Here is a 27,763-nt window from a genome sequence, read left to right as displayed (position 1 = left end):
TGGATGCTTCCCAAACCCTCAACGTAATTCTTGTTGTCTTTTTGACACAGTCTCTCCCCATGCTATGAAAATCTCTCTTCTGTGACTGGCTTTCTTCCTCCTTTAGAATACTTTGTTTGTCTGCCCTTAAATTCCCGCTCAGTTTTAAGCCCCTATTTTCACAGCTCTGATATGTGTGTATGGAGAATAATTCTCATGAGCCCATCCTAGAGAACTGACATTCTTTTTCAGTGACAAGAAAAGCTTGTCTTTAAAAGAAGAGGAAAAGTCTAAAGTCATCAAAACAATGTAATATCCTGTGTGAAATGTTGCAGTCATGATGCCTTGTGGTTTGAGTCCCTTGATCATGTGCCCTGAGGGAAATAAGTTGGTGGTGGCTGTGGATGACGGAGACGCTCGGGGCTTTGGCAGGTGCATCTTCAATTTCCCTCACACTTTGGGCTCCTCGGGGAGGAGGGGCTGGAGCCCTGGCCCACCATTAGCACAATGATCCTCAGGCTGCTTCTGGCTCTCAACTTCTTCCCCTCAATTCAAGTAACAGGTAAACATTTTTGATTTCTTTCCTCCTCTCGGTTTTTCTTTCCAAGTCTTCGGTTGGCTTAGCTCATCTTAAATTTCAGATGACTTATGAAATGTGGACATTTGAAATGTAGTTTTGCTCTAACATGGCAGCCTGTTATTAAGAAACTCACTGATTCTCAGTCTACAGTATAATATTTTAACAAACATTCTTTGGAATTAAATAAGATTTATTTAGCTATTCATTGATAGTGTCCCAGGAAGCTATAAAAATTATGCTTTTTCAAAAACTTTAAGACAACAGCTATAAGTAGGTTGGTTCTGAAAGTTCTGGATTTAGACTGACAGGATTCATACCGCCAATCCATTTCTTACTAGCTAAGCTTAGACTAGTATGTGAGCTTTCTAAGCCTCAGTTTTCTTCTCTATAAATTGGAGATGGTAATAACCTTATCTCAAGGTCATTGGGGGGATAAAATGAAATAATCTGTGTGAAATGCTTAGTACAGTCAGAGCTTGGCTTGCAAGATGAATGTTAGTTGTAGTTACGAGGTCTACTCAAATTGAATTGAGTGTGTCAAAATGAATTTTGGAGTGATTACAGAAGGCGGCACAATACAAATGCCAATAAATTACTTTCTTTTACAATTGGCTGAAATCTGTTATCTTAGATTAAAATCCCTTAAGTTCTAAATGATGATGAGGAGGACACACCTAACACCATTATAAAGGAATCCCATTTCAGATGAAGAGACCAAGGGGTAGGGATGTTAATTTGTCCAAGGATATACAGATATTAGTTATGGGAGGCAGGGTCTAAACCATCTTAATCTGACTCTTCGGCCTATGCCCTTGACCATGACATTATTCCACCTAATGTGATATGGTTTATAATTTCATAGCTCCAGATACATCCAGGGTTAAACCATCTTTGGAAAATCACCATTCCAAACAGAAAGACCTTGTTGCTTTGGTGGGCTGGAGACAGGTGTTTGTTTAACTTGTTCTCAGAGTTAGAGAAGTGTCTCACTTGACTCAAGATTTGTACTGACTAATGAGCACATTTAAATAAGAATAATAAGAAAATCTTCAATTTTCTTTCTCATTTATTTTGGGGGGTGTGGAGACTGTATTATTTGCTATTATTCTTAACATCATGTGCATGGGCTCCAAAGGATATAATTTCCCAACCAGCACAAGTGAAATAGTTACATATACACCCATCTATTTTCTTGCCTTCTGTGCCAGTGAGCACATTTATAAACTGCGTGTATTTATAAAAAGTACCCATTCAATGAAAGACATAAGCTGGTGAGCTAGGTTATGCCCCAGTATCTGGTGCCAAGCATTTAGAGCTACCAAATATATTTTAAAAGGATCTTTAAAATTTATTTTAAAAAGGTCTTTAGACTCTATTTTTAAGGGATCTTTAAAATTTATTTTTAAAGATATTTAAATTTCTTAATTGATTACACAGTAAAGGATAGACAGAGTAGGCAGAAAAGAAAGAGAAGCTCATTCTCACAGAAACTATTAAGTATTTATACACAGAATACTTTCCTGATGTGCTCTGTGGACATCCATCTGCCATTAACTCACTGAATCTCTTTTGAAGATATTTTTGTAAGACGCAAAGTTTTACATTTTTTCCTTTAGAACATTTATTGAAAGGGAGGTAGCTAAAAACCCTGCTAAGGATACACACATGTGGGACCTTTGTTTTCTATTTTGAGATACATCTATATTGTGAATGCCAACTCACTCCCATAATAACTTTTAAGATTTGATGCTGAGTGGCCATCTCATGAAGTAGGAAAGGGGTAAAGAAGGCAATTTTGAAATGCTTCTCTCGGTAAGAAAACTTGAGATAAAATAACTACAACATACAAAAAATGCATGATCCATTCTAATCAATGGTGTAAAACCTGCCATATGCTCTTTGTCTCTCTGTATTTGCCCTCCATGAAGAAATTATAGATAAGGTAAAATTCTCTGGTCACAGTGTAATTGTCCTTCCTAGCATTAAGAGAGATTTCTGGTATGTCTGTGTTGAGGGGTGTGTGTGTGTGTGTGTGTGTGTGTATAGGAAGAACAGTATTACACTGTATGTTAACTAACTGGAATTTAAATAAAAACTTTTTTGAAAAAGAGAAAAATAAAAAGGAAGAACAGTCCTTTTCCCCACTAATTTAAAAATTCTAACTCACTGGCTTGCAACAAAGCTTAAAATAATGCTTATTCTATGAAGTTTCAACCTAACCTGAGTCTTCATGATTTTAATGATGCTGTAGAAAGATTTTTATGGCTAATTTAGACAGGTATAATTTAGGAAGCATGAGGAAATGTTCACTTAGACAATTCCTTTACTAAAGTTACATGTTTCCTACCAGATTTGAGTAATTGTGCAGTTGAGATCCACAAACTGAGAGGATTTTGTTGGATTTTCAGATATGAGTCCAGTTTAGAACTGTAGTTCTTTGAAAGGGAACCAGTTTGTGATTGATAATAGAAGGAGTGTGCATATAATAGACAGCATTGTTCATAGATTTTTCAGCCCATATTGGTTATTTTTCAGCAAGGCTAATCATCCAGTATGAAGATAAAAATCAGGACAATGCCACTTATTTTTCCACGAGAGGATTTTTCATTTCTCCCCAAACCTCAGCAAATAAACTGTCAAAATGGCCAATTCGAGCATGATTGATTTCTCCAATGCTCTGCATTTCCCTTGGCGTGCACTTCTTTTTCTGAGAGAGGCACAGAAGGCAGGAAGATGGTTGGCATTTAATAAAAACTCATCAGCAAAGCAAGGTAATTAAAGACTCCATTTTTAGTTCAGCAAACGCCCCCTTTGAGGTAATTGTTCATAATGGCAAGTAATTGACCTCTTACAGGGGAGTGTTGCCGTGAGTCTGGGCTTGGGAAAGTAAGAGAGAGAGACAGAGAGAGAGAGATGAGCATTGAAAAGACAATGTAATCAGCAGATTGCCGTATCTGCAATGACATCCACTGCATGGGAGACTCGTTGGTTTTTTTGACTGTTAAAAAATCAGCTGGATATTTTGTTATCTGAAGTAAATTCGATGGCCATTTCAAATGTATAGACATTGTTTAAGACAGGATATTACTTTCTATTTTTTTGAAGGCAAGAACTTTTATAGCAAGGACCGTAAAATCAATATCAATATATCAATATCAAGAAATAGAATGAGTCATTTTCACAGACTGATTAGAAAGAGAAATGAATCTGTGATCGTAACTCTGAAGCTCTCACATTAAAACTTTTTTATGGGTGGGATGGGAGTCTCATTGTCTTTTCTTAAGACTTAGACTGTCCTCCCTTTTATTATTTTTACTTTTTTTTTAAAGATTTTATTTATTTGAGACACAGAGATAGATAGATAGAGAGAGCGAGAGAGCAGGAGCAGGGGGAGAGGGAGAAGCAGGCTCCCCTCTGAGCCAGGAGCCCGATGAGGGGCTCGATCCCAGGACCCTGGGACCACGACCTGAGCCAAAGGCTGATGCTTAACCATCTGAGCCACGCAGGCACCCCCTGTCCTCCCTTTTAATGTCTTCATTCTATTTTTATGAGTGGACAAATGCCACATGCCACATGACTACCATTCAGCTTTTACCATGTGTGGATATTTTCCTTCAAGTATTTCCCGTAGGCAGGGTGCTGACATTTACAAAATGAAAAGTTTTAGGCCACCAATACCCTAGAAGAAAATTCTGTTTGTGGTTTATCATCTCTAAAACAATAGCTCTTTATTAACTAGTATAGGCATCGATAAGGAGACACGATTGCAAACTTTCTTGTCCACAAATCAGAGGGCCAAGCCATATTTCAAAGCACATTATTTTGCAGCAGGTCACTGAAAAGGATAAAATCTTTCATTTTTCCCTTTCATCTTGGTTAAATTTTTGCTTGCCTTTTTCTTCAAGAAATTTGTTACTTATGGAACTTTAAAGAGGCCGGTACTGTTCTTCTCAGTAGATGGTTTAGCTGAACTTCTGGAAAAAATGACATCTGGGTGGTTTTGTGACTGACTGACGGGGTCTCTGGTTTTTGAAGCTGTGTTAAGGAATCTGTATCTCTTTTATGGTGATTTCTTGCCTCTTTTGGTCTTAACATGGCGTAGTCATAAAAAAAAAAAAATGGTACCCAGTGCTTTCAGACTGAGAACTGTTGCATGAGAATGGGTCCCTGAAGCTGGAGGGAAGGTAACCCAGGCTCCATGGAGAAGTGTTTGCAAAGCAGGTGTCTAACTTTTTGCCTGTTACTCTCATTTTGGTGACACTGAACATCAGAAGAGAGGAGCACTGGATGGGGTCAAGGGCTACTTGGTCATTTGTTAAAGGATGTGAACAAGAGAGTTTCGACTTCTTTGGCCTAGGTATTTCAATATTAAGGTGATAGGCATCTTGACTGAGTCTGTGTGTCACCATGCAGGTTACGTGTGTTTATGTTTTCGGTGCTGGATGAAAACCTGCACTGTGGTGGAGAATTTCTTACTTAACTTTGAGCTGCAACTTTATCTCTGCATCACCACTACCATCATCTTTTTCATTTGTCATCATCTTCATTATCTGTGGGGCTCTGGTTGCCAAGGTAACTGTGTTAATGGTTCCTGATGGTGTCAGAAATGTCACCCACTCATAGTTCACGCTGACCTCTGATCTAATCAGGGGCCCTTTTCTGCAGTAACTAAGTGAACTTCGTGGCTCACAATTCACCACGTAATGTATTGATTACGGCAGGAATTCCTGTTCATCACCCACTCATTCATACAAGAATCTGCATTATTGACATGTCTTACATTGTAACAATGACATAGATCCCCTTGTTAGGAACGTAGGTGGGGTGTTTGTTTGTTTGTTTTTTTACACTTGCTGAGAAGGTAGAGGGTTGTGCTTTTCATTGCTTAGGGATACTTTACAGATGATGAAGTGTCAGAACATTGCTGTGGCTGTGTCTGCAGCTTCCATGTAACCTGATGACTTTCTTTGATATTGAACACTACTACTACTAAGGCTACATAATTTAAGACCATTTTTAGGAATATTGGGTCCAGAAGGGTTCCATTTCTGATCCACAGACTCTGTTCCATAGACACTGGGTGAAAATGGGCACACATGAGAAGAATGTTTCCTTTTACTGAAGCTTCTCAGGGGGACTAAAACAGGGTGTTACTAGGTTACTGTTCTCTAAAATACTGGGTTCCTGTTTTATAAATTGCCTCCTTCTTCTTACACTTTAGCAAGACAGGTCTTCATTCATGTGCTCATTTGATAGGTATTTATTAACATCTTCTAGGTGCTCTTCTAGGTTCTATGACTGATACAAAAACCCAATTTGAGCTTCAAAGAAGTAAAAACGAGAATTGTGAGATCTTTCTAGAATTTTTTTCTTTCAGTTTAGCATCATTGTGAATGATTCTCTGTAGTAATTTATTTTATGGCAAACAGTTATAAGCAGCAGCATCCATAGAACTGGTGAGTTCAACCACAGACATTTAGAGATGGGCAAGAACTTAGGTATCTCTCAAGCTATTGAAAAGGAGGTTGTGTTGACAGCTCCTTGAGGATGCTAATAGAAAGGTGATTTTGCAATGTTTCCTGGCATGTTTTGGATGATCTAAGGCTGAACCCCTCTTGCTTATCCAATCAACCTTCTTTCACACCCTAATATAAGATCCTCAAACCCCAAATTGCAGCTTTCTTCACAGTCTCACCTCCCTGCCCTCTGCGTTTATGACCTTTCTGATGTTATAGCCCTCCTGGAATTCCCTTTCTCCCCCTTTTCACCTATCCAAATCCTACTCATCTTTCACTTTATGACTACAGTGCAAGATTCACCTCTTTTGAGGAAGCTCTCCCTGGGTATTCAGTCTTTATTATGGATTTGTAAGAGGAGTTCCAATGGGAGTATAACTCAATCTAACGAAGATTTGTTAAACCTCTGTTATATTTTAATCTCAATTGGAGTCTGAAGGAATATAAAAAGAGGAAAAGAAGTATAAGGACTGACTTGTGTAATTAACCAAGTTCTCTCTGCTTCCACAGACTTTTTGATCCAGTTGAGAAGACCATACATGACACGATATAGCAGCAGGAAACAGATAACTAACTCTTGGCTACTTCCCCTGCTCTTTCATGGCTTAATGACTTTGCATACATTATGCTTGTAATCTGAAATGTCCCCTACACTTCTCACTTGAAGAAGCCTTCTCCGAGACCCTAAATGGCAAAGCGAAGGACTTCCTTCCTTCTCAGGGCTCCCAAAATTGTTATTGTGCATTGATGCATCTGTTTTCCCCCCAGACTGTGAGCTCTTTGCAGGCAGGATTATGTCTTATTCATCATTATGACTTCACAGCACGGTGAAGTTATAACTTATTCCAGCACAGTGCTGGAAGCACTATGTTGAAGAAGAAAATGAATGAGTTAGTACTAAAATGAGGAAGCATAACATCAATATTCTGGTAAGATTAATATGGAATAGTAAGCATTTATGGGAATTGAACTGGACATTAAAGCTAGATATGATTTGAATGGATGATGTTATTAATAATAATTGCTAGCTAATACTTATTTTGCACTTATAATGTGCCAGGCACTGTTCTCCCTGGCTTTCCCTATATTAAATCACGTATTCTTCCCTGAAATCCTTTGAAATGGTTGCTATGATTATCTTATCTGTAAGAGGAAACTGAACGATGGAGCAAATAGAGCCAACTTGCCTATGGTCACACAGCTAGTAAGTGAGTAAATCCAGACACCTGCTCCAGGATTCATATTCTTACGAATTCCATGTTACTTCAGGAGGGAGAAGCAATACAAGAAATTAAACCAGGAATATTGTTCTGTGTTCTTGGCCAGAACTGAATGTGTGGAGGCGTGGAAAGGTAGGGTAGAATCAGGTCAAACCAAGGACTGAACACTGGTACCCCAAGTTCGGACTTCATTTTCAAGGCATTGTGATGCAGCTGGAAGCTTTTGGAAGCAAGATGGTCTAGAATGTATAGAGACTAATGGCAAGGAGATCACGTTGTAACACTCTGCCACTTTGCCAGGAGGAGGGGTAGTAGATTAGAATTTGGGTAGCAAATGTGGGAAGTAACTATTTTGAAGGATGCTTGAAAAGTAAAATTCCAGGATGTAGTGCTTGGTTTGTGAAAGAGAGAGAGGGATCAAGAATGATGTCAAGGTTTTTGGCTTAATAGAGGAATGGTGGTATTACCACCTGAAATCAAGATGTTGTGCAACTGAGTTTTGGGGCAAAATAATGTTTAGTTTTGGACACATTGAATTTGAAGTAAAGGCTTGAAATGGCAGAAAAATGTCCAGTATAAACCTGAAGCTATGGGATCTGGGTAGAAGAAAATATCTAGGAATCCTCATCTTAGGAGTAAGGCTGATGTCATGGAAATGGATGGCTAGTAGAAATGAGAGAGTATAACTGTAGAAAAGCAGAGAGTTGAACTAAATCTGGAAAATTGCTCTGGTTAGGAGTCAGCTAAAGAGATGATGAACCAGTGAAGGAGACAGAATGTGTTTAGAGAGATAAGAGGAGAAAGAGCCTTGACAGAACATCACTAAAGCCAAAGGAGGAAAGAATTTCAAAAAGAGACAGTGCTTCATGGCATTAATTATATAAGGGAAGAAGTGATTAGTGGCCTGGGAAGGCTACTGGTTATGACTCAAAGCAGGCCAGTTGAGACTTTTGAGCTTAGACAGAATGGTGGGGAAAGAAGATAAGACTTCAAAAGGTCAAGAAAAAGTGGAGAACAGAACAGAGACAGTAGAAAGAGAGGAAATTGCTAGGTAAAGTGAAGACAGTTAGGAATTTCTGTCACCTATAATGTTCACAATTTCTTGTATGTAGTAAGTATTTGCAAACTGAGTGACTTCACTATGTTTGAGATGTGGGAGGAATTCCAAGTGCTGTTCTTGAGTGAGTGAGTGTGTGTGTGTGTCTAGTGTTGAAGGGGCAGAGGGGAGAGAGGGCCACTAGGAAATAAAAGAGGAGGAGGGAGAAAAATAAGGAGCAGAGGCAGTCTTCACCAGGAGATGGGGAGAGAGCTTTGGAGCACAGAGGATGGGGGTATTGGAGAGAGGAGGGCAAACCACTAAGAAGAGCGGGAAGGAAGAGAAGACATCTATAGGGGCAGAGATATAATGTTAGCATGGAGCAGGGGTAGATGAATGATTACATGCTGGCACCTGATACTAAAAAGTTTTATTTAAAAAATATACATATCTCATTCTCTCAGGACAGGCTTTAGTATTAAACCTGTATCAACAAGGGCCACAGGATAATACGTACCTTGACTTTGAAGACTTAGCCCATCTCTATTTTAAATGTGCTTGAGCCTTCAAAAATGTACAGTATGGCTTGGCTTGGCCTCAGCTCATGGCTGAAACAAGAGGGTCACGGGTTCAGATCAATCCTGCCCAAAATCATGGGCAGGGCTCTAGTTTCCAGTCAGGAAAGTTAATCTCAGGATCTCCCTGTGTTTTTTGGATCAAGGATATTGCTGCTTGCCCTTGGCTTTGGAGAGGCCATGTCTGTTTTTCTACCCCCAATTCCCTCCCCCGCCTTTTTTCCCCAAACTTAAAAGCTAAAGTCACTGATTTCTCAAGGTAGGGGGGATGCGATTAGGAGTTTTAGTCTGTTGAAATGTGACAAAACTTTTCTAGGCCTTCTTTTCCTCGTCTGATATGTGAGGGGGTTGGACTTGAAGACATCTCAGGTCTGTTTATGGTTTAAAAATGCTTCTTACGTGGAATAAAAATGCTGGCTTTTATCAGTTTTAACAAGACAATTCAAGTTGTCTCAAGTTTTCAAACTTCCAAGTCATGACATTTGCCTAGAAGATTCTGTATGTGTCAAGGTGCCTGAGCAGGCTCTTTGGAGATGTAAGATTGAATTATTGTCATACTGTTTATGTAGAAAGCTATAAAGCCCCAGTTACTCACTATTTGGATTACAGGTGACCTTTTAGGGTAATAAAATTGGATATTCGGGAGTGGTTTGGCAGCTTTCATATAAGGTGCTCTGCCTTGTCGGCCTCTTAGATTATCCTTCTAGCATTAGGGGCTAGAGGACAATTGTAGACCTTTGAATTGTATGGGCTGGGTCACATCACAGCCATTTACATTGCTTTGTGTTTAGGAAGTTTCAGTTCTAGAGTGCTTACACCCTGCATTGCTGGGCAGTGTCTCTGAGCATTAGGGATGGATGATAATACAGGCGATGGCTTTAGGCAGGTTTGATATTAACTGTCATCCTAATACAGATGACATTCTGATATACACATCTATCTTTGACTTTTTTGAGCTCTAGTCCAACACACCTAACTCCTGGACCTTTCCTTCGGGATGCCTTACCCACCCCTCAAACCCAGTGTGTCAAAAACTGAACCCAACAGCTTTTCTCCAAACAAATGTTCTCTCTTTACTTGCTTAATTTTGTCAACAATGCCTCTGCTTTCATCCTCACCCAGCCCACGAACTCGGTCATTTCTGATTCTTGTTCACCATCAGTGAGCACAACCAAGTACCCATTCCTCGTCTGTCCTTTCCATCCCAGCTACCTCCTCTGCACCTCAGGCACTGTGAACTCACATCAAAGCTATTGCAACAGCCTCCCCATTGGTCTCTGCCTCCGCTCTACCCTCTCTCTAGTGAGTGCACTCTGCACTACTGTGCTAACCTTCCCCAAGGGGGCACTTACCACCCTATTCTCAACTCAGGTGTCTTCAATGTCTCCTGTTGCCTTCCTAGTAAAATCCATGTGCCTTTTCTTGGCATTAAAAGCTCTTCATGATTGGTATCAGCCGTCTTTACCTATTTCCCCTTTATGTAAATGGATGCTCTGCTGGTCCCCAATAAACTTTTATACTAAAAGCTATTTCCGGGGCGCCTGGGTGGCTCAGTTGGTTAAGCAACTGTCTTCAGCTCAGGTCATGATCCTGGAGTCCCGGGATCGAGTCCCACATCGGGCTCCCTGCTCGGCGGGGAGTCTGCTTCTCCCTCTGCCCTCTTCCCTCTCGTGCTGTTTCTCATTCTCTCTCTCTCAAATAAATAAATAAAATCTTAAAAAAAAAAAAATAAAAGCTATTTCCTTCATCTTAGCCTGTCTAAATTTGCCCCCAACTGCATGGCCCAGCTAAAGGCCAGTTTGTCTGCATAAAAGCCTCCAAAATCATCTTGTCTGGAAACAAGGCCTCTTTTATATGACTGTTGTGACAAGGCTCATGGACCATACATGGCTTTGGAGTATAGCTAATTGTGTACTTACCTTAGGATTTCACCTAGAAGAAAGAGGCTGTATCTTTTACATCTTCCATCTCCCAAGAACTTAGTACATTTGGTTCTATTATTTATTTACTGGATAAATGCATGACTTTGTCATGGCAGAAGTCAGAATACCAAAGAATTTTCCAACACATGGAAATTTCTTTTCAGAAAGTATTCATTGATCATTCTGGTAATTTTTCTCTCCATAATTAATGACTAGGTACTCCATTGGGACTTTTGGCTACTGAACTACTTGATCTCTGAGTTACTTTCTGACAGTTGCATGAAGCACAATAGTTTTTTAAAAGGACAAGAACAGATGTCCTCTACACTATAGTATCTTCCTGTGGACAAACATAGATGAGGGTGAAACATGGAGCTCAGAATGGTGCTTGTTGAGTAAATATATTAATTAAGTTTCCGTTTCTATTTTTATTGCTATCTATAATCATTTGCATTTGTTTGAACTAAGGTCTCTAGATTTTGAATAAAAATCACCCTTTCAATAAGAATAAATGTGCTTGTTCGAACTGATAGTTGTACACAGTCTTTGGCAGGTTTGGTCCCATGGTCTATTTCTCTGAACAAAGTCATTGCATCTGTTGTGGTGGCCTCCTCTACACGATTCCCTTTCCTTCTGGCTCTGGTAACCTCATCCTGCTCATGCCCTTTTAGACCTAAGGGTGGTCATAACTCTGCTGCCATGAGCTACAGTTTCTAGCATTTGCCTTGTGGTTCCACACCCTTGCCAACAGTCCTTTTATAAATACACCTTCCTCCTATTGCCCAATTTTGAGTGTGCCATTTGTTTTCTGCTGGGATCCTGAATGAGACCACATATATGTATATACCACATGCTTTTTCAAAGCCCTTTTTTGGGGGGCGGTGCTTTCCTTAAATCTTTATTCCTTGTGAAACTGGGGAGAGTTTCAAGATGACAGCCATTAGAAAACTAGATGGAATGACCACAAAGTTATTTTGAAAATGTAATGTGCGTTACTCCCCCCCCCATTTTATCATTAATTTCAGAGAGTCTGGAGCCATTTAAGGTATGCTAGGCCATTCATAGCTTTGTTTTTATCTTCCTATTAGCTCAAAGAAGATGGTGAAAGTCTAATGAGTGTTTTGTACTTCTCTTTCTCACATCTGTATGAGGCCGAGCCACCAGCCAGAGTTACCAGAGCCACAGACAGAGGAAAGAGCCACTTTCCTCCCAGAAAGCACAATTGGTCTCACAGGTTCCTGAGCAAACACTGGATTGGCCTGTGAGCAAGCCTGCCCCTTATGGAGCCCAGAAAGGAGCAAGTGGTCAGATGGCCACGTGTTGAAGGGTATCCTAGGCCTGAATAGGAAATGTACTCAGAGGAAAGTTACAGTAACTTCACCAGCTCTGTGGTCAGGAGGGAGGTGCTCTATGCCAAGGAAACCAGCGTCACCTTCACAGTGTGTTCGCGAACACCACAGGGCAAGATGGTTGAAAATAGAAAGCTTTCATTTTCTCTGGTTACTGCCTGACATGTTAAATTCTGTTCAGTCAGAATTTTAAAAAAGGAAACGACGTGATTAGGATCTTACAATCCGATTTTTAAGCTGCAAAAGGAACTGATTGTGATGTGCAGAGATGGAACCCAGTAAAGTTCTTAAGAGGTTCCGAAAGAAAGTCACATTGCTAATTAAAGACCTATCATATCTCCTTTTACTGCTTCCTTAACGTCTCAATGCAAATGTCAGTCTTGAGTGTTGTCTACTCCACTCTCTGGTTCACTAACCTCTAGGTGACTTTCTGTTTCTCTATGGTGCTATGATAGAGAAAAGGAAAGATGGCATATCATAAATTAAATGTGATAAACATACGTGATTTACAAAGGCCCTGAGGTTAAGAATTTGCCCAGTGAGGTTTAGACTGAAAAGTGACCTTATGTACTGACTAATGTTCATGTTCAAAGTGTTTTGTACACACTTGGGCAAGCTGAAATAGAAGAGCTGAGATGGCATAATTGTTGGTTGTGGATCTGAAATAATTTATAAGAGGCATTTCATGTGATGATATTGTCTGTAGGCCTTATCTGGGATCCATTTATAACCTTCAGGAAGTCTCTGAAATCATAAGCAAAAGTTTTATACACATGCATTACAGCCAAAGAAATTTTGGAAACATAGTTTTTGTAAACACGACCATGAAATCAAGTGTATCTGCTGACTACACGAAGTTGGTTTTCTGAATAGAACATTCATGATTTCAAACATTATTCCTAGAAACATAAATAAATAGCTCTTCCATTATTTGTGTGGCCTTGCTTAAAAAAATTACTTTTCTTGTTTTGGCTTAGGTCACCTCCAAGGTTCCTTCCAGCTGAACACTTTTTGTAGGATGGTACTCCAGCAAAATGGTGGAGAAAATCGAATTTTAACTTAGTTTTGTCCTGATTCCACTCCATTTACTCCCCTACTCAATGGTATTTTCCTAACTCTTCTAATACCATCCAATTATCTGTCCAACTTTGAGAAGATCTATAATCAATCACTGAAATTGTGTTGAAATTTTGATGCAACCTAACAGAGGGAAAGAATAATAGATTAGAAATGAAGCATGAGCCAAGTTGTAAAGGTCACTTGTCCTATAAACTTGGGCAACTTGTTTGACCTTTTTTTTTTTTTAAAGATTTTATTTATTTATTTGAGAGAGCGAATGAGATAGAGAGAGAGAGCATGAGAGGGAGGAGGGTCAGAGGGAGAAGCAGACTCCCTGCTGAGCAGGGAGCCCGATGCGGGACTCGATCCCGGGACTCCAGGATCATGACCTGAGCCGAAGGCAGTCGCTTAACCAACTGAGCCACCCAGGCGCCCTGTTTGACCTCTTTAACCTCAGTTTCCCCATCTGTGAAATGGGCATAAAGATGACTGTCCTATTTATTTACTTCACAGGTTAATATGGAGTTCATATGACATAAAATAGGAAAAACACTTTGTAGCCCTATTAATGTAGGCCACAATTACTAACTTAAGTCAATGTTTTTTCCACATTGCCTTTTAGGCTTCATCTTCTTTTGAAATCCAAGCATTAATAGAGTTGGTGAGGAGGGTCCTTTCAGGGGCAGGGTTCCTTCTCTGGTGCTTGGAACCACACCTGAGAGATGGTTATCCACTCCACCTGTGCAGAGAGTTGATTATTAAAATAGTAATGGACCCATTTACAACAGGCAAAAAGGGAAAGTTTTTTTGTAACCAAATATCATGGAAGTACAAGTAACTTCCAATTTTCTAAAAGTCAACTGTATCACAAGAGTCACAGATTATCTGTGGGAAATCTTTTAGCTCTCACTGCCTTACTTATAGGGAGCAGATAAGTACCTTTTCACCTCAAATCTTACTCTTCATGTTGCCTGTTGTTAAGGAGTTGTGAGGGAAAGAGGTTTGAGGTTACAGCTTCCTGTCTCCACACCTTTAGCTGATTTAGCTGCTAGGAAAGGCTTTGAAAGCAAAGCACTAAATTCATCATCAAAACAACTTGTTAATTCAGTTAGAGAAATGTCAGTCAAGCGAATCTTTTGATACCAGAAGCAAATACAAGTGATGGACTGACAATGTTTCTCTTTGAATGCTGTAGGTTTGACCTAGGTGGACTTGCCTGACTACTTACAAGAAGGAAAACCAAATATCCACAGGGAAAGGCTAGGTCTGCTAAGACCAAATTAACCTGAGAAGGGTGCTCTTCAGTCGTAGTATGAAAGGACTCAAGTACAAGTTAGTATAGGGAAGCTAAATATTTCTCTAGTGTCTTCTGAGTCTGGGTATATTCTTAAATTTTACAATGTGTTCTTAAATTATTTGAAGTCCTGTGGATTCCCTGAAACTCAGAGAACCAAAAATACATTTCAAAGCCAAATATCATTTGATTTTTCCATTACTGGTAGCTGTGACTTATCAACGTTAATACTCCACTCCAATAGAGTAAGGTGTGCAATTTCACAATGCTCCATTTTAAGAAAAAAATAAGTATTGTGTCTACCGTAAGTTATAATGACCACATATATTCAATATCATTTAGAGAAATTGGTAATCTTTTTCTGCCACCAAAAGTGAATTTCTTTCATTTAGTGTGTCTTCAAAGCAGATGTAGATTTTGAAGTCCTATGAGATGGTTTCTCACTTAGGCTTCTCTACATGATTGACATGAACCAAGGTGGGACCAAGGGCTATCAGGATATAAATGTTGAAAACAAGAAGTTCTATCAACCAGTCCTTAACTTGGGTTGAACCGAAGGAGACCATTGCCACACACTAGCACATATTTGGCAAACCACTTCAAGCATAGCACCTAGCTTTAAAATTATGTGTTGACATGGAAGACAGAAAAAAGTAAACATTGACAAATACATTGGATGTCTCTTTTCATCAAATGGTCATGTAATCAATATTTTTCAAGCTCTTTCCCAACAAATTTTAGTAAAAGGAGTCACACAAAAAAGGACTTTTCTTTCCCCTTTGCAGTTGTTGGATGTGCCATCAACCAGGAGAATACTGAATATGTAACAGCCAGTCACGACCCTGAGATCTTGGATTGCTCCTCTCTGAGAGATTGCTCAATTTGTAGTGCTGAGGTAGAATGGGTTCAGAGAAATCCCCTTAACCATGCCGAGGTTTGAATTTGGAGGCCCCATGGATGAACAGAAGGAAAGTCTATCTTCTAGTTATCTCACTATATTATGCTTTGTGAAGGAAAAACAGATTCGGGAGAGAAAGACCACCACTTCTCCCTTGTGAGAACAGAAAACAGTGAACTAAGCTCCAAGGAGTCAACTGTGTTCCCAGGAACTTTTGAGGTAACTCGTATTCTCTTTGCAGTGGTCTCTTAGGCTGGAAGAATGTCTTTTTCATAGCCCAGATGTCTAAACGTCACCTCAGTTTCTCATAATGAGTGAAGAAGAGAAGTAGGCAAAAGAAAAACAGGATTACTTACTGGTTGGTGTGTATGGCCTGAGGATAATCATTTTTAACTCCTCCTTCTCCCTCCCTCACCACATCTAAGCCAATGCTGAGTTCTGCCAGTTTTAACCTGTAACTATTTCTTGAGCTCATCTACTTCTCTGTAATCCTAGTTCAGACCCTTATCACCTCTTGCCCAGGCTACTACGACTGGATACTAACTGGTCTCCCTGTTTACATCCTCGTGCCCTTTAAATTTACCCTCCACCTTTTTTACTAAAGTGGTATACATAAAATGAAATCACCTGTCTGCTTAAGATACTTCAATAGGTGCTCATCTCCAGCAGGAGAGCCCAAGCTGTGAACCATGCTTGTTTTGCCAGTCTTGTCTTTTACAAGTCATGGACCAGCAAAACGGAGACAGCTGTAATTCCCCACATCTGCCATACTTTTTAACCTCCTTATCTCCTCTGCATAGAATCTTCTTTTTTTCTCTTTGTCTTGTGTTTCCCGTAGGCTACTACCTCACACCCTTTTCTCCACCACACACTCTCCTACTTCACTTCACCCCCTGACACAAAGACTCATCTTGCTAGGCTTTTACTTAATAAACTTGTTGAATACATGTATGCATACTTCCACACTCAGGTCCGCAGTCACTTTCAGAAATCCTTAGCTGGTTCTCCAGTTGCCTGCAGAAATGCTGTGCAGATCACTGTGCCACTATTTTAAAAGCAGCTGTTTATGTATCTTTCTTTCCCACCAAACTGGAAGTTGCCCAAGGATAGAAACTGAGCCCTGTTCATCTTTGGGCAATAGATTTTTTCTCTTCTGTGTGCATCTTGGGAGGGTGTCACATTCTGAGCGATATCAGACATTCAGCAAACTACTGGAGTATAGATGCTAGAGCTTCTTTTCCTTCTTCTGTCTCTTTTCCCCTTCTCTCCACCTCATTGTGGGTGCTGGGAAAAGGAAGCCAAACCTGGTCACCATCCAGGGTTTCTCTCCAGCTTTCCTTGGTTTTCCTGTTTATGCTCCCTTTTATTGCTCTAGCAAAGAAGTCCTATGCTCATTTTTTTTCCTTATGTCAGCTCTTAAAGGCAGAGCAGGAAGAATTTGACTGCCCCTTAACACAGAATCCCAATAATTAGGAACAGAAGCAATCCCTGGAGGGCTCAGTAAGCAGAAACACCAACGCCTGACCTGGACTCCTTGAAAAGCAGGGGGAGATGTTGGCATTTCTTGCTGGGTTTGGTTCTTTTAATCAGAACTGGACCAGTGATTCTTTCTAAGTAAACAAAGAATAAAACCAAGCAAAATGAAATACAACAAAAAACAAGTTGAATTTCCCTATCATGACAGGTTGAAACTTTTGGTTCCTTACATATGTTTTTCAGTGCTTTTAGGGGGTGTTTGAATGAATGATAAATTAAGCTAATGTTGTTGAGACACAAATTTTGAATAAGGATTTAATGAGATGGTAGTCAGACCTAGCTGCTGGTAACAATGACACAGTCAGATTACCACCTTTCACTTACTGATTATTTAATGAGATCCTGTCGTTCACACCGTAGTATACAAAGAAACATAACAGATTGTCCTTGCTCAAAGAAGACCTGGAAACTGGAAGTCTAGAGGAAATAAATACACACAAATCAAGAGCTCGAAGCATATGAAACAAGAGGTGTTCCACATGTAGAACCTGACCAAATGGCAAATGAGTGATACAGATAGTAATCATTTTGAGACCTGAGAAGGGAGAAACACTCTAGGCCATGAACTTAGTTGACAAAGTATGGAAAGAGGAATGCGCACACAGTACTTTGCTGGGATGTTAACTTAAAACAGTCCGGCTAATTGGGGAGATTGGGTTTGAGGAGATGAGGCTGGAAAAACCTGTGGAGGCCCTAGGAATTGAGGATAAGAAATGAGTTTTCAATTGTTAAATCACTGGTTCTCAAACTTGACTGCAAATTAGAATCTCCTGAGAAACTAAAAATATTGATGTCTGGGTCCTATACACAGAGATTCTGATTAAATTGGCCCAGGAATCAAAGGTTTTTAAAAACTGCAGCTGATTCTAATATGCTGTCAGCTTGAGAAATCTGTTACACGATCGTGATTTTCAACCCTCACTAAATATTAGAATCAAAGGGGGGGAATTTTTATGACAATACTAAAGATGACCCACAGAATGGGAAAAATATATGCAAATCATATATCTGATAAGAAACTTGCATCAAAAATATGTAAAGAACTCTGATAATTCAACAATAAAAAGGCAACCCAGTTAAGTGGGCAAATGATCTGAATACACATTTCTCTAAAAAGGATAGACAAATGCTTAAAAAACACGTAGAAAATGCTCCACATCATCAGTCATTCGAGAAATGCGTATCAAACAACAATAAGATACTGTTTCATATCCACCAGAATGGCTATAGTAACAAAAGTGAACAATAACAAGTGTTGGCAAGGAGGTGGAGAAATCAGAATCCTCAGATACTGCTGGTAGGAATGTAAAATAGTGCAGTTGCTTTGGAAAACAGTTTGTCAGCTCCTCAAAAAGTTAAACTGAGTTACCATATAACCTAGCAATTCCACTCCAGGTATACACCCAAGAGAACTGAAAACATATGTCCACACAAAAATGTGCACATCAATGTTCATAGCAGCAGTATTCATAATAGCAAAAAAGTGAAAGCAAGTGATGAATGGAAAAACAAAATGCGTATATACATACAACAAGGTATTATTTGGCCATGGAAAGGAATGAAGTTCTGATATATTTCACAACAGAGATGAACCTTGAAATCATGATGCTAAGTGAAAGAAGCCAGACAAAAAAGGCCATATATTGTATGAGCCCATTTATATGAAATGCCCAGAATAGACAAATCCACAGAGACAGAAAACAGTTCAGTGGTTGCCAGGAGCTAGAGGGAAGGAGGAATGAGGAGTGGTTGCTAATGGGTATGGGATTTCTGTTTGGGGGCAATAAAAATACAATATTCTGGAATTGGAGAGTGGCCATCCATTTGCAATTTGTGAATTTAATAAAAAACCACTGCCAGAGGGAAGGAAGGTGGGGGGGATGGGCAAGATGGGTGAAAGGGGGTGGGAGATACGGCTTCCACTTGTGAAATGAGTAAGACATGGGAATGAATGGTACGGCATAGAGAATACAGTCAATGGTATTGTAACATGGTTGTGTGGTGACGGATGGTAGCTACACAGTGGTGAGCATAGCATAACTATAAAGTTGTTGAATCCCTATGTGGTACATTGTGTGTCAACTATACTCAAAGAGAACAAAATAAAGCCCAACCACTGAATTGTATACTTTAAAAGGGTGAACTTAAAAGAAAAGAGTGGCTTTATGGCACATGAATTATATTTCAATAAGTTGTGTAAAAAAATGAGAAGAAACAATACAAATCCCTTCTCCAATCCAGCATAGACTAATTAAATCAGAATTTCTGGAAATGGGACCTGGACATAGGTTTTTTGTTTTTTTTTTAAGTTCTTGATGTACAGCCAGAGTTGAGAACAATGCAGGTGACAAAAAACTGCTAGTAACTTAGTTCTATGCATCTTCCTTTTTCCCAAAGCAAAAACAAAACACCTGACACTTGAATGCAAATCCAGGTTAAATTGGAGGTTTTATTTTAATAGATTTTTATTTTATTTGGCTCTTCAGTATGGGTGTTGCTTCAAAAAACCTTTTTTAAAAAGATGCAAATAGGTAGACAATTATTAGCATAACCCAAAATAACAGCAATTTTTTTTTTTTTGGTCTGTATTAAATTTTGAGTCAGAGACACAAAGCCATTCATTGTTTTCGAGAAATTCGTTGTTTTAGAGTAAAGGAAAATTTAGAGAAATTTGCGAAGTTGATTCTTAGTGGGTAAGTGGTCTATTTCTCAGGTGGTTTTAGTTTACTTGGGTTTTTAGTCGTAGCTTTACTCACCATCTATTCAGCGATTTTAGACAAATCATCTAATATTTCTGGGCCTCATACAGTCATTTTAAAAAAAGGAATATATTGTCACGTGCCAGGCAATGGGGATACAGTGGTAAAAAAGATGGAATAGATGTGTTCTCTTCCTCGTGTAGGTTATAATACCTAGCTTCAGGTTCTTTGCTTTAAAAGTGAAGAGACTGAACTAGGTGGTCTCCAGATTCTTTGATCATTTACTGGAATAGCATAGAGGTAGAGAAATGGAATAGAGGCAGAGCTCTTGTACACCTCTTCCATCTCCTGTGATTTAAGGTAATGATTATGTGAAGTGCTTGAGAAGGCTCCTCTCAGAATTTGCTATGGAAGGTAAGTTCAACTCTTGGGGTTATGTCTTCTCTTACTTTTTATCCTACTCTTGCAATGGTCAACAAACAAAGTCCAAATGTTTCAAAACATTTTAATTCCTTCACAAAAGCCTGTATCACAACTTAAAGCCAGATCTATTTGTGTATCCATGTCAGGTGTTAAAAAGCCATTTCCAAGGATCCCACTCAATCAAGAAGATACACAATTATGCACGATTAACATCTTTGGAATCTTAGCACAGATTCAAAAATTCCAGATGCATAGCTGTGGTGCTCAGTGCCAAGAGAAGGCCACATTCTGCCCTCCAAGTGAAAACACGCTCCAGCGTTTCATTCAAAGGAGGATGAAAATAATATCAAAATGCAAACTTTTAAAGTCTCAGTATAATTATCTTCCAAAGAGCTCCTGCATCTTCATCTGCCAAGAGAAACCCTTTGCTGGAGATCTGTTTATTTTGTTAATTAATTTGTCTTGATTTCAGGAAAAAAAAAAGTCCTCACGCCCTTGTTCTAAGCAAATGATTTTTCCTTCTTCAGAAAACAAGATTTTGGTGAAGCAGTTGCCCAGGCTTGTGGTATACAACAATGAGGTCAACCTGAGCTGCAAGTATACCCACAACCTCTTCTCAAAGGAGTTCCGGGCATCCCTTTATAAGGGAGTAGATAGTGCTGTGGAAGTCTGTGTTGTGAATGGAAATTACTCTCATCAGCCTCAGTTCTACTCAAGTACAGGATTCGATTGTGATGGGAAGTTGGGCAACGAAACAGTGACATTCTACCTCCGGAAGTTGTTTGTTAACCAAACAGATATTTACTTCTGCAAAATTGAGGTCATGTATCCACCTCCTTACATAGACAATGAGAAGAGCAATGGGACCATTATCCATGTGAAAGGTAACACACAACTCTACCAGTGCACTGCTCTAAAGTAATGGTTTTCAATGGCAGTCTTGAAAACTAGGTCATGATCAGTGGTGGGGTTGGATAAATCCCAGAGAGGAAGTCTACACATTCTACACTAGTGATATTTTGCATATTTTGATCCCTTTCCCATTCTTCTATAATGTTCAGAAGGAAAGAAATGTGCTCAAGTGCCACTTCCATGTTGGTTAACCCGCTCTGTTCTATTTTTCAGAGAAACATCTTTGTCCAGCGCAGCCGGCTCCTGAATCTTCTAAGCCATTTTGGGTACTGGTGGTGGTCGGTGGAGTCCTAGTTTTCTATAACTTGCTAGTAACAGTGGCTCTTTGTGCTTGCTGGGTAAGAGAAGCAACGCTGCTTTTGTGTAACTTTTCCACTGCACGTGTAATCTGAACATGTTCAAGAATTTTGCCCATGTGGTTCATTTTCTGTTTAACATGTGGTTGTTATTATTATTGCTGTCATTTCCCTGCTAGGTTTGGGTAGGTTCTCTTTTAGCCTGTTCAACTTTATCTGAGATGAAAATCTAATGTGAATTCAATTTTCCAGACGGCACTAATTAGGTGGCCAGGCAGAATAAGAAGCTAAATGGGTAAATTGGGGGTGGGGTAGGGGGTGGGAGTCTTAGGGCCAGTTACTTTTATTCTTCCCCTTTTGCAATATCATAATGATGTATAAAATAGTTTTAATATAGGGGCGCCTGGGTGGCTCAGTTGGTTGGGCGACTGCTTTCGGCTCAGGTCGTGGTCCTGGAGTCCCGGGATCGAGTCCTGCATCGGGCTCCCTGCTCGGTAGGGAGTCTGCTTCTCCCTCTGGCCCTCCCCCATCTCATGCTCTCTCTCTATCTCATTCTCTCTCTCAAATAAATAAAATCTAAAAAAAAATAGTTTTAATATATACATATGTATAAAAATCTAAGCAACTTGGGAATCTAGGCACTGAAACCAATGAACAATTTTGGTTCAGGGTCAAAAATTGTGAGAAATTTGGCTACTGAAATTATGCATTCAAACCTAGCAAAGAAACTAGGTCTGTTTATCTGAGTCATATTTTTATCTCCTCTGAAGCAGTTGAATTTTGTGAGGCCAAGTGTGGTTGCTGTCATTATGAAACCATAATGGGAGTTAGACTTTTCTGAGCTCTCAGCACTGAATTAGAGTTTACCAATTTGTGCAAATGTTCATGTCATGAACCTGGCGTATTTTTCTTTACCTTCTTCAAAGCTGAAATTTTGAACCATCTTGATGACCATATCCACTGTTAAGATGGTACTCCCTTGCCAATGATCTTTCCCTTACTCAGAAATCTCCCTTTCTCATGTACACGGTGTGAGACAGAATATCTCCTGCATTGATTCCGTGCTGTCTTTGAATTTTTTACTATAAGTTAGATGCATGTATGAGTCATTTCTTCAATAAGAAATGTATGCTCCTCAAGGATAAAGGACCATTTCTCTTGATATTCACCATCCATCTGGTATTAAGCATATTTAATTCTTAATGAGTGCTTATCAAATTGATGAATCGATAACCCTCATAAAGGCCAAACTAAGGACTTAAATGAACATATCTTTAAGGCATATTCTTTTTTTTTTTTTCTTAAAGATTTTATTTATTTGACAGAGAGAGACAGCGAGAGCAGGAACACAAGCAGAGGGAGTGGGAGAGGGAGAAGCAGGCTTCCCCCTGAGCAGGGAGCCTGACGTGGGACTCGATCCCAGGACCCTGGGATCATGACCTGAGCCGAAGGCAGCCACTTAACAAGGCGCCCTTTAAGGCATATTCTACATGTTTAACTAAGCCATATATGGGTCAGTGATTTCTGGAACCCACACCAGGTGAAACTGTCCTTTTTACTAAAGACCTGGTGCTGGGGTGGGGGGGTAGAGGTGAGGAGGGCATCCTTGGGTTCACAGTCATGTAAATGATAGATCCAGCCTGGGATTCTTTTATTTTACTTTTTTAGAAGATTTATTTATTTGAGAGAGAAAGAGCGTGACTGTGCAAGTGCGGGGAGGGGCAGAGGGAGAGAATCCTCAAGCAGACTCCCTGCTGAGCACCGGAGATGGGGCTCGATCTCATGACCCATGAGATCATGACCTGAACTGACACCAAGAGTCCGATGCTTAACTGACTGAGGCATCCAGGTGTCCTGCCTGAGATCCTTTTAAACTCTGTTGGCCTATTTCCAAAGTTTGCCTCTCGATCTTTCCCCACATGCTTCTAACATTTTGGAAGACTCTAGGGGCAGATAGACATTTGTTAGGCTGCCTGTTGCCTAATCTGTCCCTTCTGTAGGGTAGGGAACAAAGTGGCTGTTTATTCCTGGAAATCTTTTATACTAGATAGCAACTTGATATTTACCTGTCTTGCCTCTTCCAAGTTGCTCAACCTTGGGAGCCTTTTATGTAGAGAAATATTGCTTAAATTCTTCCTCTGATGTCAGTTGAGTCCCTCATCTTTCTGGATCTTGGGGTCTTCACACAAGATACCTTCCCACTTTGAACCTCTGTGGTGTTTGCCAGTGATTTTAGAATTTAGAATCTTAGTCCTTATTTTTATCCCTTGGGAATTTCAACTTCTTAATCTAAAATATAGGTGTGGTGGCTTTATGGGTCCACTTCCAGGACAGGGGCTCCCTTGTAATATGCTGACCTAGGGCAGTGTAATTTACCAGCTTTCCAGGAATTCATTTGGGGAAAAGTACTTTAACTTTCAGTGGCCAGACGGTACTGCTCATCATTTAAAACTTATTGTAAATACACATTAGAATATCAGTTACTATAATCAGGCACTAATTTGCTCAGTGATGGGAATCACCCAGAGAACAAAAGCCACTTCTCATTTTCAGTGAATTTAAACAGTTCACTTTCAACTTGGAAACATCATAGATACCATGGGTTTTTCTTTGGTAGTACTACTTGCTTTGTCTTGAGAAAACTTAACTTTGGTCTTACTCTGTTTCGTAAGTTCCCTGTGAATTAGGAAGAGCCAGTGGTTGGCATGATCTTATCTTCTGTGGCCTCTTATAGTCAATTAGGTTGTCCAATAAGAACCCTTTGGTTTGCATCTCAACCTAGGTCTTTGTACTCTCTGCCCAAAAGGGTGTGAAATAAATATATGTCTATATTTCATAAGATAACATCACATTTTTCCCCTTGGCTCATCTTTTCTTGCTGCTATTACTGTTTAAGCCACCAGCACCTTGTTGAGCAAGGCAGCCAGGCCATTAGGGATCCCTAGAGGTTAGCCATTTCCTGGGTGCTATTCCGGGAGCCTATTTTTGGCTGGTCAGCACTATGCCTTGGTGTGAGCTGTTGTTCTCCGGAACTCCCTGAGGGCTTATGATGAGCTACCACAGGCGGTTGTAGGCTGAGTGGGTTCCTGGGAACAGCTGCACATTCTAGCCCAGCTTTTGACCTGTTGCTGGCATTTGAATAAATAAAGGGCTCCCCTGTGCCAGGCTGCTGCCGAACAGCACCTGTTACTGTCACTCAATCCTCCACTCACTCAGCTGAGCTGGTAAACCTATTCTCTTTCTTAGTCTAAAGGAGCCTTTCCGAAAACACGATCTTCTCCACTATCAGTCACAATGTGGGGACCGTGGACAGTGTGTGGATAGGTGGTCTCTGCCTTTAAATTCAGTGTGCTCTTGAAGACTGTGCCTTGAAGTGAATTGTGACTTGTTGCTGCTTCCAGGAAACAGGCGGGTGAGGGTGGGGGTGGAGGAAGGGATCTTTAGCAGACATAGCAGAATGGGGAAGGGGCAGAATAGAGGACCCAGTCACACAGACACATAAGGCGAGTCCTCTCCACACACATAGGCAGGTGCACACGGACACTGTGGGTTCTGGATTGTGTTCCTAGCCGTGCATGTGTCATTTGCATCCCACTGTTGGGTTTACAGCTTAGTGGACTAAATCCACCATCTGAAAACACCATGAGGGGAAGCATGGGAGCTGAATGAGCAGATCTTTCAGAGTCTTTGGGCAACCCGGAGAGCCTCAGACCCAAGACATCTTCATTATTGGGGCTTCTCTACCAGCTATAGTTGTATTTCGGTGTCTGGAGGCAAAGACTGCCATTTGGGAGTCCGGCAAGGGAAGTCCTCAGAGCTGGAGTAAGTACTAAAATGCTTGCCAGGTATCAGCAGCAGCTTTCCACATTTATTTGGGGGCAGAAGTTTCTCCTGCCCTGGCATAACCCCGTGCCCAAGAGAACTCTAGTCCTTATTTATAGAAAGGATGTAGAGCCACGATGTTTGAAAAGAAACTTCCCTCACCCACTGTGTTTCCATGGCTACCTCTCTTGAATGAATCTCCCAGTTATGTCTGTTTAATGCTGTCCTCTTCTTAGTTTCAGCTGGATTATCCATCCATCATTCAAATCCCAAATGACCAAAGCTGAATTTGTAACCTTCTCTTACAAATCTACTTCTCCTACTGTCCTGCCTTATATCTATGTATGGAACAGCCTCCTTCCAGTCTCCCAGGCTCAAATTATCGGTCATCTCTGGGGATGAGCAAGAAGGGAGGGTCAAGCAATCCAACAATATTCATTCTAAATTTGGTCCCATATTTTTTATCCATTACTTCCTTTTCATTCCATTCCTTTTCATGATCAGACTTCTTAGATCAGGATTTCTCAGTCTTGGCACTATTGAGATTTTGGGCTGGGTAGGTCTTTGTTGATGGGGACTGCCCTGTGCACCATAGGGTGTTTAGCAGCATCTCTGGCCTCTACCCACTAGATGCCATAACATTCTTCCCAGTTGTGACAACACAAAATGCCTTCAGACATTGTCAAATATCCCCTGGGACAAGGGAAAGGGAGCTGGTGGGGTCAAGGAGGAGACTTAGGAAGTCTTGGGCAACTGTATATATGGCAGTGGCACTCACTGAAATAGAAACACCGGGAGAGGACCAGACTTCAGGGGAGGATCTGAGTTTCGTTTTGGACATGTTGAGTTTGAAGTACCTTTGAGGTCTCATCCAGAGGTATAAATTTGGGTGAATAGGTGGTAATTGAAGCTGCAAATGGGGATGAGTTTGCCTAGAGAGAATGGAGTGAATAGAGGAGAAGGCCTGCGAGGAGCTCTAACACTGAATGGCTACTTAGAGAAGGGTGAGCTTGCAAAGGAGGCAGTGAAGGAGTAGCCAGAAAGGTAGGATGAAAACCAGTATGGTACCATCTCACGGAAGGCAAAGTGGAAGTGTCTCAAAAAGGCAAGAGTAATCATTAATAGAGAATGCTGCCGAGAATTCAAAAGATGAAGACTGAAAACATGTTAGTTGGATTTAGTAATGTGGAGGCCAGTGTTTTTCAAGCCTTTCTTTAACACTTGCTCATGTTCATTTGACAAGGAAGGTGTGAAGGGCTCAGGGAGGAGTGCATGAAAATAAAGCCAGGGCAAAAGTCACCTGCTCACTTACCTGTTCAAGGGTTCATGTCATTCACATGGCATGTATCTACTTATGCATCAGGCCAAGTGTCAAGAAATAGACATTTTTTTTTCTTCATAAAGGGAATTCTGAATTCAGAAACCTGGGTAGCTATTTTTTAGAATTTTTATGGGTCTTTTATCAAACATGTAAAATTTACCATCACATTGGTTCAGGAAAGATGCTCCTAAACTCCAGTCAAAACTATGCTAAGATTCATGGTGCATGTAACTCTTGCTCTGGGTTTAGTATTGTCCCTACTTCCCTCACCCCTAATAGAAATTCATCCAGAAGGAGCTGAATCTCAGGAACAGAGACTGAGTGACACTATTGTCTTTATGGAAACGTACGTACACATCAGAGAATACGAATGTAACTAGTTGTCTTGAAGTATACCTCTCCACTAATTTGGACTCCAGAGCTAGGAATTTACGATTATTTCAGACTCTAGAGGGGTGAAAGTCCTCTTGGATTAATGATGGAAAAATGGCTTGTTAAGCAAATGACAGATGTAAGAAGATTGCAGTGGGGATGCTTAACCTTTTCAAAGGAGGAAGGGCCTTCAAGAGTATTTACATATCAACAGTGGATATGTTAATTAGATAACACTTTTGGAATTCAAATGACTGCATTGAGGGTAATATGGGTACATTATCTAAAATACTTTCTTTGATTCAGATTTTGCATGTTAATTTAGAAGAGTTCCGAGTAGTTAGGTTTAATTAGGCACTATCCAGGTCCAAGGTACTCAATGAATTCAGGTGTATCCAGCTTCATTTGACAGTCTATGTTCTGAGTAGTTGCTCCCCCAAGTCTTAGAACTCCTCCCACTATATGTCCCTCTGTTCCCTGACCCCCTTCACAGTGACACTTCTCTTTTCTGCAGATGAAGAGTAAGAGGAGCAGGATCCTTCAGAGTGACTACATGAACATGACCCCTCGGAGGCCCGGGCCCGCCCGAAGGCACTACCAGCCCTATGCCCCAGCTCGCGACTTTGCAGCATACCGCTCCTGACACGGACGCCTATCCAGATGCGAGCCGGCTGGCAGCTCTTCACCTGCCCAACACAACTGCTCTGGATAGGAAAAACCCGCCTCGTCTTCAGCCGGCCACGGGCTCCTTTTATGGGCTCTTACTAAGCTCCCATGCCAATTTTTCTTGAATGACTAGACCAAATAACATTATTTTGAGACTCTGAAGTGTAGTTAAAGAATATTACTGTGGCAGGCTCTATCTTGTCGTGCCATGACCCAAATTCCAACTTGCCATGTATTTATTGACTTAAGAGGTTGCAGTAGAAAAAAAAAAGCCGTGGATTCTGTTAA

General features: G+C 40.4%; 1 protein-coding gene across 1 annotated transcript; it reads left to right on the top strand.

The window, feature by feature from the left end:
- Nucleotides 1-127: 127 nt before the first annotated feature.
- CD28 (CD28 molecule) lies at nucleotides 128-27,763 on the top strand. The gene is made up of 4 exons (XM_035007319.1): nucleotides 128-541; nucleotides 20,614-20,970; nucleotides 21,212-21,336; nucleotides 27,324-27,763. Exons 1-4 carry the CDS (start codon nucleotides 487-489, stop codon nucleotides 27,450-27,452), a joined length of 666 nt encoding a protein of 221 aa, XP_034863210.1. The 5' UTR covers nucleotides 128-486; the 3' UTR covers nucleotides 27,453-27,763.

Source organism: Mirounga leonina, unplaced genomic scaffold (assembly GCF_011800145.1).
Source record: "Mirounga leonina isolate KUSES-001 unplaced genomic scaffold, KU_Mleo_1.0 Mir_151, whole genome shotgun sequence".
Classification (NCBI taxonomy): Eukaryota; Metazoa; Chordata; class Mammalia; order Carnivora; family Phocidae; genus Mirounga; species Mirounga leonina.
Note: the sequence above shows the minus strand (reverse complement) of the source record. Positions and strands in the feature narration are given on the sequence as shown.

What these genes read in the sequence shown, in the direction of transcription:
- CD28 (XM_035007319.1), top strand. Translation starts at nt 487, where the DNA reads ATGATCCTCAGGCTGCTTCTGGCTCTCAACTTCTTCCCCTCAATTCAA. An exon ending in CCCCTCAATTCAAGTAACAG is followed by an intron (nt 542 to 20,613) that starts GTAAACATTTTT and finishes TTCCTTCTTCAG; the next exon opens with AAAACAAGATTTTGGTGAAG. An exon ending in GACCATTATCCATGTGAAAG is followed by an intron (nt 20,971 to 21,211) that starts GTAACACACAAC and finishes TCTATTTTTCAG; the next exon opens with AGAAACATCTTTGTCCAGCG.